The 20,565-nt window shown below is 40.6% G+C and overlaps 1 protein-coding gene across 1 annotated transcript in view; it reads right to left on the reverse strand.

Annotated features, from left to right (window-relative positions):
* GCP4 (GAMMA-TUBULIN COMPLEX PROTEIN 4) overlaps positions 1 to 1,773 on the reverse strand; it is a 62,108-nt gene extending 60,335 nt beyond the window's left edge. Inside the window, exons 1-2 of the mRNA XM_088977809.1 lie at positions 1,102 to 1,773; positions 172 to 463 (exon numbers count right to left, since the gene is read on the reverse strand). Of these exons, the coding sequence (XP_088833935.1) occupies positions 172 to 463; positions 1,102 to 1,259 (450 nt within the window). The 5' untranslated portion in view covers positions 1,260 to 1,773. The remainder of the gene's footprint in view (positions 1 to 171; positions 464 to 1,101) is intronic.
* Between the last annotated feature and the right edge of the window lie 18,792 nt (positions 1,774 to 20,565).

Below are 20,565 nucleotides of genomic sequence, written 5' to 3' on the forward strand. Positions count from 1 at the left end.
ATAAATTAAATGTGTAGCATATAATTGCCAAGGCAACACCATGAAATAGATAAACAGATGTGCTAGCCATACTTAAATTCTTACCCAAAAAAATAAAACAAATAAATAGAGGTGTCAGTCCTACAAAGAGACCATAACTACCCAGTTTAATATCTGCTCACGTTGACCAACCTTATTGAGTCCTTGAGTCACTGTCGCCAATATGGGCATAGGATCTGATAGCAATATCTGCTCAACCTGTAGAACAGCAGACCTGTAAACTGATAATATTTCAACAATGCCATTTGCTATGGCCCTTCGGTATATGCTTGGCTTTTCTGTTTTGCCCTTCAATAGAACAGAAGTTCGTGATAAAGGAGCATCATTTGTGGACCGTATCCAGCTTAAATTACGAGACTTTGATGCAAAGCGATCAAGCTCTCTATAATAAAATCCTAAGGAAATAAGACTCTCGATAACGGCCCTGCAATCAACAAGGCTTTGTTCAAATGAAGAAAACAGTTTCTCAAACATTCAACTATACGCAGACAGAGACAACAATTCAAAATGGTTGACAATAAATTCAAGAACTACAGATCAGTGCAGTAAACAATTAATAGTAGTAAACTAGAGCTCTGTAAAATATTTCCGCTACCCCTCCCCTCTTGAAGCTGCTGGATTGATGTTTTAATTCTTGTTCAGGATAACCACAACAAGTTTAAATTACGGAATGCCGAAACCAGAAATGATTAGCAGTGTCAAGTTACAAGTCTATCTCCACATCAATAAGCTAACCAAGTAACCTTCTTAACATCATTCCCAAGCATGCTGTAGATTCGTTTCAAACTGTGTTTACAATTCTGTAAAATTGGATAGGAGGGTTTTGTACGTCGATATAGATCTCGAGTATCCATTTTCTTTCAGTGAGGCAGGTTATTCTAATCCAACTCAACGCAATTGACTATATGGAGTAAAGCACCAGTTTCACAAGCATGGCTACGTAAGTGAAACCCTAAGTATAGAAGAATAAAATTCATAGTAATAGCTTTTACGATCGAGCGGATGAACAAGAGACGTATCAGGGAGAGAGCTGTCGTGGGAGAAACATACGAATTTAATTACCTTTCGGGGGCTTGTAAGAAGGAAATGTCGGGAGCTAGCTTGAAGGTGCATTCCTCCGATACTGGGGCATCGGGAAATAAAACTTTCTGCTGCTCCCTTTCGTCGACTATGAGATCTCCGGTATATCCTATTAGTGCTAATAAGAGCTCGTGCAACATTCTCTCCGATCTCCGTATGCAATTTCACTGCCGGAACTTTGTAGAATCCCTTTTAATGCATTTTAGTTCTTGTGTTGCAGATGGATAAAAAACAAGGAAGAATGTGTGCGTTTAAAAAAACAAAAAAAAAAAAGTTCAGAAATGAACTGCTTTTTGTTGGACAGTTGCTAGGGAAAAATTGAATCCGATCAGAATATCAGACTCCGTCCAGTGTGCACAGCGCATTTGCAGAAGCCAGGAACCGAACCAGGCGCGCTCGGAGTCGGAAGGAGGCAGCTTATTCGTAGCTTAACGTACATCTGCACGAACCTACGGCTTTTTTCAAAATTGACGGATTTACGAGTAAATTTCTTTTTTCGCGCGTTGTTTTTTGTCCTCGCGTTGCTTCCCGTGTTTCACGAGTCCGGATCTGCTCATATGTGACATAACTCACACCTATCCACATATGTGACATAACAGTGATGCGATCTGCTCCTCACGAATGGGCGTCTCACAGGTACATCCATCGTGCATTGAGAACATCTCCCGTGAATTATAACTAATATGGGAGATGTTTCCGATAGGATGTGCGCGAGGCGCCAAGTGTGAGGAGCAGATCCGATCTTGACATAACATCGTAGCCACTTATGGAGTCAGGGGAAATAATGAAATTTACATCTCCACCCCACAAGGAGTCACCTCACAACGCCTCACAGTACATCCCCGCCCTGTATTGGAAATATCTCCCGATAATAATATCATGGATTCTGATATTATTATCGGAGATGTTTTCAATATACAGCAGGAATGTATTGTGGGACATTATGGGGTAGCACCTTATGGGGTGGAGATGTGATCTTAGAAAAATAGGGTGTTAATGATTCGCTTAAGGCCTATTTTTAAAACTGAATCGGGGTTATCCATTTCTGGGAAACCAATAATTGAAATCGAATTAGAGACGATCGGTTAACCAATTGCCTGTTTCGATTAACCATCTATTCCATTCATCATTTTTTTTTATTTTTTTTATTTATAATATATATTATAAAAACATATATAAGTATATAATAAAAAATTATAAATATATATATATAATATTATATATATATATATATATATATATATTTATGTATAATACATGTTTATTAATTTATAATATATAGAAAATATATAATATACATAAATATATGTAAAATATTTAAAAATATATGTATATCTATTGCTTCAGTTTATCACCTATTTTCTGTATTGCTTAACTAAAATCGAATCAAAACTGAACCTTTGGTTCTTTAAAATACTGAATCAACCAGATTTAGATTTTCGGTTTGGCTTGATCAAGCACGAAAATTGTTCTTGATGGATGGTATGTTGTTAGTGAATTTACAGTTTTTAAATAACAGCTGGTCATATTGCATTGGGATCACGTAGGCATGCATGTAAACACTCAGGAAATTTTGTGACACTTGTTTCATAAAATACTTTGGGGAAATTTTGTAACACCTGTCCCATAAAAAAAACCTGTCCCATAAAAAAAATCCTCTATCCTAAGAAAAACTTTTAGAGTATGTTTATCGAGTGCTTAGTGATGTTTCCACAATGGTGTGCGGTAGGGTGATCATAGGTATACCTGTGGGCTGGGTAGCCCGACGGCCCGGCCCGCACTCCGGTCGGGCTTGGTCATATAATTAGGCCCGCGGGCCTGATCTCGGGTTTAACACAGTAAGCCTGACTGTGTTTCGGGTCGGGTTAGGGATTTGTCAAAAAAGCCCAGTCCGACTCAGTATTATATTTTTATAAAATATATAAATAATATAATATTTATTAAAATATATTTTTATAATTTAATATATATATTTGTTTATTATTTTCTTTATAATTTCAATCCCTCTCTCTATTCAGCTGCTTCAACATTAATAATAATAATAGTATAGGCTAAATTTCGGGCCCGGGCCCGGGCCCAGGCTCGGGCTTTTTATGAAGGCCGGGCTCGGGCCCAAGTTGTAGGCCCGATGGTTGGGCTGGGCTCGGGCTCGGGCCTTATAAAAATTTGTTAATACACAATAAAAGCCTGGCCCGAGCCCGGCCCGGCCCGGCCCATAAACAGGTCTAATCATGGGTAGGGTCGGGCCGGGCCGGGTTGGGTTTTGCCTTTATAACAACGGGCTTAGGCTAGGCCTGAGCCCAACCCTATACGGGCCCAGGCTGGGCCGGGCTAAGATTTTGGGTTTGACTATTCTATTTCAGTTCCAAAAATAAACAATTGTACTTTTTTTCACTTATTGTCGTGGAGATTATAGTAACTTATAAGAAACTTTAAACTTTAATATCAAGATAAAAGCGTTTAACATAAAAGAAATTAAATAATTATACATTGTAATTTATAAGTTTCAATTGGTATGCTAAAAATGATAATTTTAACAAACCAATTCTTCTATCAACTAAAAATCAATGTAGAACCTATAATATCTATCAAAAAATAACCATCCATTGTCATGTAATATCAACAAAAACAACTTTAAACATCTCTATAAGGGGCTCCATCTTCCATTCAACTCCTACAAATTAAAAGTGAAATAAAAAATATATTAGCAAACTAAGAAAAAAATAGTTAAAATTAATGTAAATAAATAAGTAATAAAATATTGAAAATTGTTTCAATTTTATAAAAAACATGCAACCACTCTAAACTTCAGATTTATCTTCATCAATGGAGTCTTCATCACTAGAAGATTCGTCTTTTGGTGAGAGAGAGAGATTGGGCATGGCAGTGGTTTTGTGAAATTGGTGAAAGAGAGAGAGAGTGAGAGGAGAAGAATATGGTCTAGTAAATTCTATATTTCATTAAATACTATATTAGAATTTTGTAAGATCTAAGACCGTAGGATTAAAATCTTTAATCTCCTATAAATTTCTATTAATCTCTATTTAATATATAAAACATCAATTGTCAAATATTTTTAAATAATATATATACATACACACACAATATATATATTATTTATAAGTATCCAGGTTAGGCTTAAAAAATTAGGCCCAAGCCCAGTCCTAAATTTTGTGGGCCCAATGCGTGCCCAGGTCCGGGCCAGGCTAAAATGATCACACCTAGTGTGTGGTGTGCCTACCCCCAAGTTTGTGTAGCACCTATGGTTTTCTTATCAAAACAAAACACAAAACATATGCAATATTATATTTTAATGATTATATCAACTTTTCCTATCTTACTATTTATAATTTTTAACATTAACAAACTAAAAATAATAATTCTCAAATATTTTATAAACAATATTTTTATTTCTATAAACAATAAATATTTTCTTATCAAATATTAATTAATAATTTACAAAAATATATAATCTTAACTTAAAATATGTCGTATAAAAATTCATAAAATTTAACGATGCTAGACTTAACTATTGATTTTTGAAAGTACAAGGTGCTTAGTTATTGCAGTTAAAATAAAGTAGAGGGTACCTACTTGTAATTTTCCCTAATAATAATAGGGTTAATTGCATATATATATAACCATGTGCATTTGAGAAACTATTTATATTTATTTAGAGCCTATTGACCTTTACAAGGTTAAGTCTAAATTAATTGTTCATTCAATTTAAAAAACACGCCATCTCTCTCTCAAAAAGAAAAAAAGAGAAAGAAAAACATCTTAGGAATAAAATAATAACTTAAGAATATAAACAAGTTAATTTATTGCCAACCGGGAACCCATAAAATGAAAATTGGATTGTATAAACAAAATGGTAGAGAGAGTGCTATTGCCTACCACCCATTTTCAGTTCAGGTGACCTGTAAACTGCAATTAATGGCAATGTGGAATAGAAGAGCTTCTCGACCCCCTAAAATTTAATCCCCTGTATCTCTACTTTATTTTTATGACTTGAAGCTTTCAAGCCCCACTCCATGTACCCTTGTTTTTTTTTTCTTCGTACCCTTTGAGCTCTCCTCAATCTCCAACTTATTATAATAATAAAAGGGTAAATTTCGTAAACTAACCTTATTATTTATAACAATTGATTAATTACAGTCCTATCATTAGGGTTCTATCACAATCCACCCTTATTATTTATATATTATCTTAAAGTACCCTTGTTATTTTTGACAATTGACTAATTACGGTTCTACCGTTAAAGTTTCGTCATAATCAGTTTACATGCGACGTTACGTAACTGTTATATTTTGAGAAAATGATAATAATATCATTGTCTTCACCCCAACGAGCATGTGCTTGCTTTTATTCACCCCCGATGTTGGTGCTTGCCATCTGAAAACGTGAGGGGTGTGTTGATGCTTGCCATTTGAAAATGAGTTCAATGAGACGCAACAAGATAAGTGGATCCCTGTCGGATAAAAAGGGTAAAAAGTTATCTTGAAATGGACACTAGCAAGAAGGAACGAGGGGAAGAAAATAAAGGGAAGGAGGAGGAAGAGAAAGAGGGAAAAAAGAGAGGAAGAGTGGCCGGAGGAGTGGGGTTGTTGATGCCGCTGTTCGAGTGTCGTAAGGTTGGGGAAAATGAATAGTATATTTCTAATTGATTATGGCAAACATTGGACCCCAATTCGAGTTTCAGCAAACAGACGATGGGTCTCATCAACAAAAGTGGTGGTCATTTCTCCATTGCCCATACAACACCACCGTTGGAACCGCCGCTGCAACCCCGCCGGACTGATGTACTCATCAAATTTGCTAGTTGAAACCGATGGAATTGCAGGCTGCCTAATCCGTGCTTTTATCTTTCCCATGGATGTTCATGTGTCCACCCAAGGGCTGCGTGGTGGTGAAACCTGGCTTACAGAACACACACCCATACAATTGGCCGATACTCGCACCATCTTGATCTTGCTGCTGATCGCTTTCCTAATGCATATGTTGCCTGCCAGCTGACCGATCCATTAGTGATGAACCAATGAACTCTGGTTAGAAGACATTGATGTGGGGTGACCCAACCCAGCCCATTTGAGGCCGGGAGGCCTAGCCTACGAGTGCTAGATCCGGGAACGAGATCCGCTATAGCAGGGGTTACCCTGCTCCCCTCGTACGGAGCCAATTGTGGAGCATTCACATGATCCTTCCAAGCTCGCTGTAGGCTTGTGTACGGCTCCCATCTCAGGCATTCATCTCCACCTACCTTTAGGCAGCTCAAGTATAAATAGGGGTGCCCCCCTCCAGGTAAGGGGATGGAATCAGAGCTAATCTGATACAATCTGCATTTGGACCTGGAACTAGCCTAAAAAACTATATTCTGGTCCCCCTCTTCGTACCTCGTACTCAGTTGACCGTCGGAGACTCTGCCTCAGGTTCTAACCCGGGGCCTCTGACGCATCTTGTCTTGCAGTGCCTCGACCATCTACCTTCGACTTCTACAGTACTCGGAGCCCATTCTGCTTTGGCCTATAGACCTCGGCCTCAGCACAAGCTCTTCGAACCTTTGAAGCCTTCGGCCAACCTTCAAAGTATAGGGGTGAAATTACTTTGTTGTCCTCGGCCAATCCGAGCACCAACAATTTGCGCCATCTGTGGAAACGTTGCTAAGACATTCCCTAAAAAGAACTTTAACAAGCTATAAATTCCCTAAGCTCAAACCAACCAACATGGTACGAAGAACAAGAAACACGTAGAATCTTGTCACCAATGAACAATTCTAGGCCGTGGAGTACTTGACACAGCGAGTCAAGTAGAACTACCCCTAGGCAAGAGGTCGCCCCCAGGGTGACCACCCCGCCAAGGAATCAACACAGTCGGGTCGGCATGGGTCCACCAGCCAATTGGTCCCCAACGTCGGCCACGTGCAACGGACCAAGCCCTTAGAGTGTGGTGACAGTTGTCCAATTGACCCGCTCTCCAGGACCTCTAGACTTCCCAACCGAAGGGAGGAAGAACCAGAATGATCGGAGGATGGTCGTCATCCCTCCGAGCAGCATCACCAACGTCGAAGGGCCAAGTCGAGGGACAAAGGAGGATCCTGCGATTGCCCCAGCGCCCACTCCAAGGCCAAGGGCCGGCATTGAGCCTCTTCCCCTCATGTCTCAGACCTCCAAGACGTTCTAAACGACTGCCATGCTAGGCGCGAAGCATGCGGTCTCGCCTTCGAGCACTCTGGAGTTTGCGTCGATCGTCATCGTGCCCATGAAGACCGGGATGGCGCATAGGCCATGCCTGACCCCATGTTCGCTGAACTCCAAGCCGAGATCCGACAGGTTAAGGAGGGTCGAACTGACACCTCGACCGGACAGAGCAATTCCCTAGGGAGAATGGATGCCTTTTCCCCTGATATCGTCGTCGAGCCTCTACCCCCGAACTTCAAGGCTCCCACCTTGGAGATGTACGATGGGAAAACAGACTCGGACGACCACTTGGAGAGCTTCAGGGCGCTCATGATCCTGTACGGGTACTCCGACACCTTGACATGCCAGACTTTCTAGGCAACCTTTAAGGGAACCGCTCGGCGATGGTTCTCCAGCCTCCCACCTCGATCCATCACCTCATGGGAGTAGTTTTCCAACATGTTCCTCGCCCGCTTCATCAGCAGCCGACACCCCCAGAAAAACGTTGTCTCGTTGATGATTGCCAAGTAGAAACAAGGAGAGAGTCTACGGTCATACATCGACCGTTTCAAAAAAGAAGAACCTGGTCTCCATGCATGCCGCCATCAACAAGCTTCTGTCTCACCCAAAATTATTACCATTGGCTAAGCGACTGTTGAAGCGTAGATTTAGGTGTCGAATCCACAGAGAAGTTTATTAAACCAACAAAAGGAGTTATCACTAAGATTGAATAACCTAGAAAAAAATGATTTTCTAAAAATAAAAAGAAGAGCAAAAATATTTGAATAAAAGTAACGATGATTAAAGGATGAAAAGTAGTATTGTGATGAACAAGGCTTCGAGATTCACTTGATCGATTTGCTTAACTGGTATCGACTTTGATTCCTATTTATTACTCAATTGCAAATTTCACATCCCAAACAAACAATTGGAAAATATAACTTTGAAGGCAACAACAAGAACAAAAGTATTTGTTCTAAGAGAATTAATTTTCAATGAATAACAAAATGATATATTCTTACAAACTACCCAAAAACGACAATATATCAGATTGATAGTATTGCAGTCAAGGATAAACCCATAAAATAAATCTACCCAATCAATTATTTTCTAACAAATTGCACATAAAAAGAGCATGACTAATCTTAATGAATTAAAGTAAAATAACAAGTAAAACTCATCGATCAAGATCTTCCTTAGCCTTGTTGAAACTTTAGCCGCGCTTGGACGTCATTCTCCCCTCTTCTCTTATCTGACAGACCGAGAAAACAATGCCAAAATAACCTCTGGAATTCGTCCCCTTTTAAAGTCAGATTTTTCCTTTTTATTGTGATGTTAGGCTCCTCAATTTGCTCAACCCGGATCCGCATATTATCCCCCAATTTTTGCTTGGATAGAGATTGATTTAGAGAAATTTATCAGTAGATGAATTGTAGAACTATCTCTTAACTATCCATAGCTTTTAAGAATCAACAAATTTCGACATCTGTAGAAAAAGATATGCTCAAAATACCGGATCATGTTCAGAGTAAAGCAGGAAACGAATCAGCACTCAAACTTGGGTCATGGAACTTGGGCTTGGGTTTCTTGGACATATGTTTGGGCTTTCTTCCATTCAATTATTAGTTCTCCCCGCATAAAAATTGCACAAATAATAAAATTAACATTTATAAAATTATTAAGGAAAAATATTACTTTTAAGCTCTTTATTTTACAAATGTCAATTGTTGAGCACACTTTAGATATACATTTTCATGCTTTCGTCACAACCCCCAACCAGCTTATTGATAGTCCCTAGCATTTTAAGTGCAAATAAAAAGACAAAGCATGATGCTTAGCTTAAATAGAAATCTAGCAAAATCACCTAGGCATTTCAAACAAAAAGGTTAGAAAAAGACCACAGATGCTATCAAAATTAGTTCAATTATAACTTCAAAAAGTGAATGTGTGTGAACTAAGCAAAACCTTTATACCACAAACTATAACACATATAGCAATGAGAATTAATCAAAATAAAAGCCTCAACTCCATATCCTTACAGGAAAACTGTTTTTAAGCAAAGGATTTCTCTCGTTGAGTTGGAAATCAAATATTCACTCTAGGAAAAAGGCCAAATTTATGGACAAACAAACAAACGATCATTTATCAGAATATAGGAAAGTTAACTGTTTAGAACTCCACCATTCTTACCACAAACTAGCTTTAGAATTTTGATCAGTCAAATATGAGAGCAATACAAATAGAAATCGAGCCTAGTGAGAAAGACTGTTCCCCAAGAAAAGAAGTTTGTCTTTTGAATTAACGGAAGACTTTATTGTATTGAGTATTCTTCTTCAATTTGTTTTTCTCTTTTTTTTTCTTTTTTTTTTTATAATGCAAAGTAGGGAAAGTGCAGAGTTTCTCACATAACTAATATTACACATGTTATTCCAAAGGCTTCACATAACATAACACGAACTAGCTCCCCCTTCTTTTTTTTTTTTTGGAAATTGACTAATATCATCATTCAGCTTATCATCCAAACATTCCTCAAACCAAGTAATGTCATTCTAAACAACAACTAACCAATTCAACAGATCAATGAAAGTTCATAAGTTGTTTCCTCAACTCTCCACTCACTCACAAAAGATGTGTGAGTCTAGACAAATATGCGCTTAAACATGATAATTCTCTTAGCTATATATTGAACATCCATTTAACCACAAAGCTTAGTATTGTGCGCCAAAAGATTTTAGAAGTTATTCTTTGATAATCAAAATAGAAAAAGTGACTTAAACCAAACAATTTTGAAATCATACTTAGATAGAAAATAAGAAAATCTAATCTAAACTTCTCAGACATGCAATGCAAATTTATTCACATAAAAACTATCAGAATAAAAACAATAAGCAAATTGCTGGTTGTCTCTCTCTTTCACACAAGAAGAATGTATATAAAAAGTGTGCATAGAATGTGCATGCAATGCTATCACCCCCAACTTGAACAAGGCAGTGTCCTCACTAGCATAAAAATTAAAAAAAAAATAACAAAGCAAAGGGTAGGGGACACCTGAGCGATGGACTAAGACTAGACCTACAAATCTATTAACTAGAAGAAGGAAACATAAAAACTAGTAATAGAAAAACAAAACAAATAAGATAAAAAAAATAAAAATGGTAGTATAGAAAGATAGAACCTGATTAAGCATTGTAGACCGGAGTTACAAGAGTGATATCCTCCAGTTGGTCTACCCTCTCCACATAATGCTTTAACCGTTGCCCATTTACTCAGAAAACTCTTCCATCGGTTGGATCCTCAATCTCAACAGCACCGTTACAAAAGACTCACTTCACCACAAATGGACCTGTCCATCTAAATCTCAACTTTCTTGGGTGGAGATGCAAACGAGAATCATACAAATGCACCCATTGGTTTAGCTCAAAATTCTTCCTTAGGATATGTTTATCATGAGTCGCTTTTGGTTTAACCTTGTAGATCCTAGAATTATCAAATGCATCGTTCCTCAGTTCTTTTATTTTGACAGCTGTAACTTCCTTTGAATACTTGCGGCTTTTAAATCAAAATTAAGTGCTTTGACAACCCAATAAGCTTTATGCTCAAGCTCTACAGGTAAATGACACGTTTCCCCATAAATGAGTTGGTATGGTGACATCCCAATGATAGTTTTGTAAGTAGTACGGTATGCCCAAAGTGCATCTGAAAGGCATAAAACACAATCTTTGTGGTTCGAGTTGACCGTCTTTTCCAAAATTTGCTTGACTTTTCTATTAGCTAACTCAGCTTGCCCATTGGTCTGTGGATGGTAAGAAGTTGATACTTTATGAATAATTCCAAACTTACGCATCAAAATTTCAAAAGAACAATTATAAAAATGTACCCCTTGATCACTAATAATCACACGTAGTGTACCATACCTAGATAACACATTTTCTTTTAAGAACGTAAAAACAACTTTGCTATCATTAGTACGACAGGACACAACTTCAACCCATTTAAACACATAGTCGACAACAAGAAAAATATAAAGATAACCAAAAGAAGGTGAAAATGGCCCCATGAAATCAATACCCCAACAATAAAAAATCTCAATAACCAAGATGGGGTTAAGGGGCATTATGTGATGACGAGTTAACGTACCTAACCTTTGGCACCTATCACAAGAACGATAAAAAATATTAGTATCCTTAAACAAAGTAGGCTAGTAAATACCACTTTGCAAAACCTTTGCAACAGTCTTCTTCATAGAAAAATGGCCACCACAAGCTTCATAATGACAAAAGTTAAGGACACTATTAATCTCACTTTCTGGAATACAATGCCTCATGAATTGGTCAGGGCAATACTTAAACAAATAAGGATCGTCCCAATAAAAATTTCTTACCTCAACCAATAACTTACGCTTATCTTGTGAACTCCAGTTCGATGGAAATTCACCTGAAACCAAGTAGTTAATGATGTGGGCATACCATGGCACTTGGCTAAAGGTGAACAAATGCTCATCGGGGAAGTCATCTCGAATGGATGGGTCATCATCAGCATAATTATTGAACTCTAATCGAGACAAATGATTAGCCACTACATTTTTGACACCCTTCTTATCTTTGATCATTAGATCAAATTCCTACAAAAGCAAAATGCACCTAATCAAGCGAGCCTTAGAATTAGGCAAACCAATGAGATAAGCACGGAATTTATCTAAAGCAAAAACAACAACTAGTACATTTTCAGTTGTACAATAATTCCTTTGATCACTATTAAGAGTTCTACTAGCATAATAAATAACAAAGGGCTTCCCCTCCCTTCGCTGACCTAAAACAGCTCTCACAGCATAGTTACTAGCATCACATAATCTCAAATGGAATGTTCCAATTTGGTGACTGCATGGTTGGTGCAGTGGTTAGTTAGTGATGAGTGTTTTAAAAGCTTTTTTCACACTCTGGGGTCCAATCAAACTCAGCATCTTTGACTAGGAGGTTGCATAATGATCGAGATATAGCAGAAAAATTCTGTATCAACCTCCTGTAAAACCAACATGTCCGAGAAAAGATCAGACATCTGTTACCATTTTGGCTGTGGGTAATTTACAGATCAACTCCATTTTGGCTTTGTCAACCTCTATTCCCCTTTCAGACACGATATTTCCCAAAACAATACCTGAAGTCACCATGAAATGGCATTTCTCCCAATTAAGCACAAGTCTTTTTTTTTACACCTACTAAAAACCGCTTTCAGGTTAAGTAAGCATGAATCAAAAGAATCACAAAAAATAGTCAAATCATTCATAAAAACTTCTATGTATTTTTCAACCATATCAGAAAACACACTAAGCATGCAATGTTGAAAGGTAGCTAGAGCATTGCATAAACCAAATGGCATCCTACGAAAAGCATAAGTACCAAAAGAACATGTAAAATTAGTATTCCCCAAATCTTCTAATGCTATCTCAATCTGATAATAACCTAAATAACCATCAAGAAAGTAATAGAACGGATGGTCAGTCACACATTATAAGATTTGGTCAATAAATGGCAATGGAAAATGGTCTTTTCGGGTGGTTGCATTTAGTTTCCTATAGTCAATGAACATACGCCACCCAGTTACTACCCTAATAGGAACAAAAACTCTTTTCCTCATTTTCAACTACTATGATCCTTTGATTTCTTTGGCACAACCTGTGTAGGACTAACCCATTTACATATAGGATATATGACTCCTACGTCTAACAAATTTAAGACCTTTTTAACAACTTCTTTCATTGTTGGGTTCAATTTTCTTTGGGGGTCTCTATGTGGGATAACTCATTTTTCTAAATGAATACTATGGGAACATATTAGCGGGCTTATACCTTTAATGTCAACTATGGTCCAACCTAGTGTAGGCTTATGTTCTTTTAACAGATTTATCAATTTTTCATCCTGCTCAGCATTAAGTTCATAAGATATTATAACATGAAAGGTATCACCTGGTCCAAAAAATGCATGTTTCAATCCTTCGAGTAATGGGGATAACTCCACTTTGGGTGTCTTCATAAAAGATGGCTTTAGCTGGTCTTTCTCACGTGGAAACTTATCAAAGCGTGATTGCCAAAATTCTTTTGCTTATCCTGTATATCATTAGAATATAAGAAACATCATTAACATGATAAAACAAAAATTTAGAATTCAAATCAGATTCAAAGAGGAGATATTTTAAAGATTCAGAATTTTCCCTTTCATCTACTTCTTCTACAATGACAGAATCTATCATGTAGGTATGATAGCACTCGTCCTCGTCTCGGGACTGCTTCTCAACATGAAAAATGTTCACCTCAAGAGTCATATTCCTAAAGGAAAGCTTCATCAAACCATTCCTACAACAAATAAGAGCATTGGCTGTAGCAAAGAATGGCCTTCCTAAAATAAGCGGAACCTTCAACTCACTATCAACCAAAGATTGAGTAACCAAAACCAGAAAATCAATAGGATAATAGAATTTATCAATCTGAAGCAAAACATCTTCCACTATCCCCCTTGGTTTGCGAATAGAATGGTCAGCCAACTGTAACACCACAGATGTGGGTTTTATCTCTCAAAGACCTAACTACAAATAAACTGAGTAAGGCATTAAATTTACACTTGGTCCTAGGTCCAAAGAGCTTGACCGAACTCTTGTGTCCCAATATGACAGACAATTGTGAGGCACCCTAGATCTTTTTGGCGGCATTCTCTGCTTAATCACCGCACTCACCTGTTTTGTTAGAAATGCAATTTTCTTGACATGGTATCGCCTTTTCATGGTGCATAGATCCTTTATCACCTAGGGATAAGTCGATACCTGCTTAATCACATGCAACAAAGGTAGATTAATCTTAACATATTTCAAATGTTCCAAAATCTCACCTTGGTTGTCTAAAATTTTTCCTCCAGATCTGAGAGCTTAGGGAAAGGGCACTTGAATAATAGCCTCCTTTTTTGGATCTTTTGAGGGGGCATATTTAGTTCTGGTCGAAGTGGTGACATTTGTGCGAGGTGGGCTCGACAAAGGCCCATCTAAAACCTTACCACTACGAGTAGTGATTGCGTGGATCCTCTTTGGATCAGAAGTGGATCCCTGTATCATATGTGATCACATCGAATTGGTCTGAGGCTGAGATGAAATTATGCCTCTCTCTTGTACAATAAGAGCATTGGTAAGCTTAGTTATCTAACTCTTGATATCCTTGTTCTCTTCAACCACCTGCGCAATGATAGATTCAAACTTTTGGTTAGTCTTATTCTGTGCCTCCATAAATGCTTGAAATGTTTCCTCTAAAGGATTCATATTCAGTCGAGCATTGTATTGAGGTGCATGATGAAATCTTGATGGTTGTGCCTCTACACTCCAATTATGGTTAGATGATGTAGGTTGGTTCTGATCAGTTTTCCAACTAAAATTGGGGCGGTTCCTCCAACTAGGATTATATGTCTCTGAATAGGGTGAGAAAGGTTTCCTAAACATTCCTAAGGCATTATACTAGAGGGTCTCGACCTCAGGGAAGAGCTAGCGAGCTGAGGCCAGCCAATCAAGGACCTCGTTTCGTCCCCCTAGACGAGGACGAGCCAACAAGACAGTCTGCATTGGGTCCAACCTTCCCCTCAAGAGACAATTCAAACTAGTAAGTTTCCTCTGACTCAATGCTAACGTCTTTGCTTGGTTCGCCGCTGATATGCCCAGAATTGACCCATCGGTCATTACACACAAGCTGAGCATGGACCCGAGCTCTAGGCCAGTCCGATAGAAGAAGAGGAACTTTGCATCAGAGCATTGGAAGGCCATAGAGGAGGAAGTTGAAAAGTTACTCGACGTCGGATTCATTCGAGAGGTACACTACCCTAACTGGTTGTCAAATGTGGTTATGGTGAAGAAAGCTAACGAGAAATGACAGATCTGTATTGATTTCACAGACCTTAACCGAGCCTTCCCCAAGGACAGTTTTCCTTTGTCAAGGATAGACCACATCATTAATGCCACTGTAGGGTACTAGCTACTTAGCTTCATGGATGCCTTCAATGGATACAATCAGATAAAGATGCACCCAGACAATGAAGAGAATACCTCGTTCATCACTGAACATGGCACATACTGCTACCGTGTGATGCCCTTCGGCCTCAAGAATTCTAGGGCCACCTACCAGTGCCTTGTCAACAAGGTGTTTAAAGAACAGATGGGAAGGAACATCGAAGCCTACATGGATAACATGGTAGTAAAGAGCCTGAAGGCCGAGACCCACATCTCGGACCTAGCCGAGACCTTTGACACCTTGTGGAAGTACAACATGAAACTCAACCCCAGCAAGTGTGCCTTCGACGTTACATCAAGTAAATTCATAGGTTTCATCGTCACTCAAAGAGGCATTGAGGCTAATCCTGTGAAGATACAGGCCATACTAGACATGGTACCCCCGCATGCGATCAAGGAGACCCAGAAACTCACCGGTCGAATAGCAGCCCTTAATCGCTTCATGTCAATGTTAGCCGACCGTTGCCTACCCTTCTTCCGTGCCATCAAGAAGCTGAAAGAGTTCCAATGGACAGAGGAATGCCAACACGCCTTTGACAAGCTTAAGGCGTACCTTACTTTACCTCCCCTCCTCGCCCGGCTGGCCGAGGGGAAAACCCTGTACCTGTACCTCCAAGCCGAGGATGAAACAATCAGTTCCGTCCTCATCAAGGAAGATGGCGCGCAGAAGCCAGTGTACTATGCTAGCAAGGTCCTCTACGACACCAAGACCAGGTACCCTGAGATAGAGAAGTTGGCTTTTGCCCTCGTGGTTTCGGCAAGGAAACTTCGACCGTACTTCCAAGCCCACACTGTAGTGGTCCTGATGAGCCAACCCCTTCAACCAAGCCCTCCTCACTGGTATGCAGCTTGCTAGGGACCTCGACTCCTCGTATGTCGAAGCATTCAGCGACTCTCAGCTAGTGGTGAATCAGGTGAACGACGAGTATGAGGCCAGGGAACAAAGTATGTCCAAGTACCTCGACAAAGTCCAAGATCTAGCCCGACACTTCCAACGATTCTCCCTGTAATGGGTCCCATGAGCCGATAACGCACGAGTCGACACCCTCTCCAAGTTGGCATGTACCTCGAGTGGATCCCCAATCGGACCGTACACGTCGAGAAGCTATTTCAGCCCTCCATTAAAGGAGCCCAAATACTCCTAATAGAGGCTAAATCTTCATGAATGGATCCCATCTTCAACTTCTTATCAACTAGACGGCTGCCCGAAGAAATAAATGAGGCAAAACGACTCAGACAACAGGCAACCCACTGCACCCTACTAGAAGGGAAACTGTACCGAAGATCCTTCACCTTGCCTTACCTCCGATGCCTTTGTCTGGAGGAGGGCAGCTATGTGCTACGAGAAATTTAAGAAGGCATATGCGGTAATCATCTCGACGGAAGAGCCCTAGCCCAAAAAGCCCTAAGGCAGGGCTACTTCTGGCCTACCCTCCACAAGGACGTAGCTAGATTGGTGCAAAAGTATAACCCATGTCGGAGGCATGCCAACTTATGCCACTGACCGGCCACCACTCTCTCAGCCCTTAGCATCTCATGGCCTTTCACCAAATGGGGCATGGACCTCCTTGGCCCCTTTCCTCAAGCCACGAGGGGCAGAAAGTACCTCGTTGTTACAATAGACTATTTCACCAAATGGGTGAAGCTGAATCCTTGGCCGCCATCACGGCGCGAGCCATCCAAAATTTCTTTTGGAAAAACATCATCTGCCGCTTTGGCCTACCCTACATGCTGGTCACCGACAATGGGAAGCAATTTGATTATGCCAAGTTTCGGGGGTGGTGCGCCTCCCTCGGCATCAGGCAACAGTACACCTCGGTAGGCTATCCTCAAACCAACGGCCTATCCGAAGTCACCAACAGGACAATACTAGATGGACTAAAGACCAGATTGGACCGAGAAAAAGGCCTATGGATTGGTGAACTGAACAGTGTACTTTGGGCTTACCGAACTATGCCTCGGACAGCCACCAGAGAAACTCCCTTTGGCTTAACCTACGACACAGAAGTAGTAATCCCAACAGAGATCGACCAACCGACACTCCGAGTTGAGGCGTACAATGAAGCCCTCAAAGCAAACTTAAACCTATTGGAAGAAGCCCGAGAAAAAGCACAGATAAGGATAGCCGCTTACCAGCAGCGAGTGGCCTGCTACTACAACTCCAGGGTAAAAGAAAGACACTATCAAGAGGGAGATCTTGTCCTTAGAAAAGTCATGGTCCCCGAACCTGGAGTAGGGAAACTGGGCCCCAACTGGGAAGGTCCCTATAGAATTAAGGGAGTTGTCGGCCCCGACACTTTTCACCTGGAACACCTAGATGGAAGACCTATACCTCGAAGATGGAATTCGAAGAACCTTGGATGTACTACAAGTGATTGTAACATCTTTTTGAAATTATGGAATGAATGATGCAAAGTTCCTCTTTGGCTCAGCACTTAGCGCGTGTACCTACTAAGTTCTTACAACTCTTCGGCCTCGCGACTGGCAAGGGTGCACGGCCTCCTCTGAGGACTATACCCCCTTGCTAGACTGACGCCATGACTTAACGAATAAGTAGCAAACTCCCTAGCTATGACTTAATGCGTTAGAATACACTAGGATGGCCGAGGGCCCCATGCGCCTCAGCGCCCCACCTTGGTGGTGGCGGCTAGCCTTTTGAACTTTCACACTTAGCGCTACCAGCAAAGGAAGCCAGCCTCCTCGGAGCGTTGCGCTCGACCTCGATGAAACATACACGCGGGGATATGGGAGCCGGGCGAGCTTCGACTCTGCCTAGTGGTAACTCTGCATTTTGATGCCTTAAGGGAAACAATTCAGGGGTATTTTCGGCCTTAGAATAGTCAAGATGTGTCATTTTCCCAGTTAAATGCAATGTTGTGGCCTCTAAGGGTCTCTGTGCAAATTTTGGGAAAACTGGGAGGTTTTCATGGCTGAAATGTAGATTTTGGGAAGTTGGTGTGAAGTTCGGCTGAGAGAGGGGGTGTTTTGTGAAAATTTGAAAGCAAGAGGGCGCCTCCTAGCTGCTAAACCCAGTTTGGCGCCCCTCTTACTATATTAGTATGCTCATCATGCCTTAGCAAACCCTAGGGCACCTTTTAACCCATTCTTTTCACTCTTAACAAACCTTAGCCACCCCTAACTGCTAAATCCTCACCTTCCATCCCTTATAATCTCCACCATCCATTCTAGGGCACTCTCTTTTTAGCATTCTAACCCTAGGAGCCACCTAACTTCTAATATTCACCATTCAGACTTTAGCCATTAAATCTAAGCCTTACATAATATTGGGTGCCTTTTCCTTTTCCTCTCAGCATTAGGATCACCCTAGAACCATCCTAACCCTTCATTCTAAACCCTAGGGCACCCATATTTTTGTGAAAACCCAACTGATGCCCCCTCTTTCTCTCTAATCCCATTTCTATCATCCCTTCTCTATAAAAAGGACCCTAGGCTCCTGAGAAAGGGTTGGATTCTGCCCCTCGGTAAGACAGAATGGTGATCTTGAGAAGTTCAAGGGTAGAGGAAGAGGAGGATGCCCAAGCAAGAGGAGGGGTTCCAACTTGCAGTTTGCCAACACCACTACTGCCACATTTGGAATCGGATCCCAACCAGTCTGTTTAGTTTTAGATTTAATTTATGTTCTTTCAATGCTAGTTTTGTTATTTACTTTCTGTAATTTATTTTCATTCTGTTTGGTCTTCATTTTATTTTCTGCAGATCTGCAATTCATCCAGGTAAGACGGAATGCCTAGCTCGAAAAGTTCGAGGGTCAAAGGAGAGATTCAGAGACGGCTACCTCTGATGAGATTACAAATTTTTACTTTGTTTCTTTTGTTAATTTAATTATGTTTATTTTTAACTTTCAGTACTGTTCCAATTCTATATTTTTCTCAGTTCAATTAATTAATTTTTATATTTCTACACTTCCCTCTTGTGTTCTCTTGTCTGGATTTGAGTTTATATTAATTATTCCCTCGTTTCCCTGTGGATACGACCTGTTCTCATCCCTTTACTACGTTAGTAGTTGTTTGAGAGTCAGAAAAATTATAAATGTTTAAACTGGTATTTTGAAGTGTTTAACGACGCACTTCGGATACACCACATAGGCCCCACGGAGCCAGACAAGCCTCAGCTCTGTCTTGGCCACCCCCCAATAGGGCAGGCCACCTCGGCTTCACCGAAGTTAATGCGCGAGGATACGAGACCCAGGCGAGCCTCGGCTCTGCATAGGCCCCATGGAACCAGACGGGCCTTAGCACTGCCTTGGCCACCCCATAATACGGTAGGCCACTTCGGCCTCGCCGAAGAAAACACTTAAGAGAAGGGGAGACAGAAAAGCCTCAGCTTAGCCTTGGCCCCACTTTCATGTCAATATGTCATCTTGCTATTTACCCAAGTATAAGTAAGGGGAAGAGAACCAGGCGAGCCCCATGCTCCGCTTTGGCCTCCCCCCATCACAGGCCTCTTCGACCTTGCCTAAGTGAACACTTAGAAGGGCGTTAGGCTAGGCAAGCGTTGGCCTAGTCGCGGAGGCTTCGCCTCGGCCACCCCTTTGCCATGCTTTTGACACGCAAGTGAACTAAAGAAACTACACTTGTCTTACGCGGTGATTTTTCTTTTGGAGGGGCATGGACCCTTCGGCAGTAAAAGCATAAGTGCAAAAAACACAAGGAAAAACAACAAAACAAATGCAACATTTAATGCAAAGATAAAAAATGCCAATGATTTTCATTATGCACAAATAATTTTGGCTTTACAAAATTGTTTCACGGCTCCTCAGGCCGAACATATGTACAATGTTAAAAAAAAAGAGAAAGAGAGAGAGAAAGAAAAAAGAGAGAAAGCTTAGCCTAAGCCTTGCCACCAGCCGGAGGAGGAAGTGCAGAATCAGTAGCCTCTTCGGGAGAGTCAGGGATCACCTTCAAAGATTCGACCTCAAAGTCTGGAAGCACCACCGCAAGTACCTTCTTGGTGTCCTCAATCCCATCAAAGTAACCCCTAGAAGCGAGATCGGCCAACTCATTGGCTCATTTCTCTCCCTCCTGGGCCCTCTTCTCAGCCTCGGTTGCCTTCTGTTCGGCCTATGCATCCTTCTTAGCTGCCTCCTCGGCCCTCTTCTTTGCCTCGGCCACCTGCTTATTTTCCTCGGCAGTGTCTTCCTCGGCCTGTTGGAGACGCCATTCGACCTTAGAAATGAGGCTCTCTATACGAGCCCTCTCCATATGCTCCTTGG

This window comes from Nelumbo lutea, chromosome 3 (genome assembly GCF_056320005.1).
Source record: "Nelumbo lutea isolate HS-2025 chromosome 3, American lotus-T2T, whole genome shotgun sequence".
In the NCBI taxonomy this organism is placed as follows: domain Eukaryota; kingdom Viridiplantae; phylum Streptophyta; class Magnoliopsida; order Proteales; family Nelumbonaceae; genus Nelumbo; species Nelumbo lutea.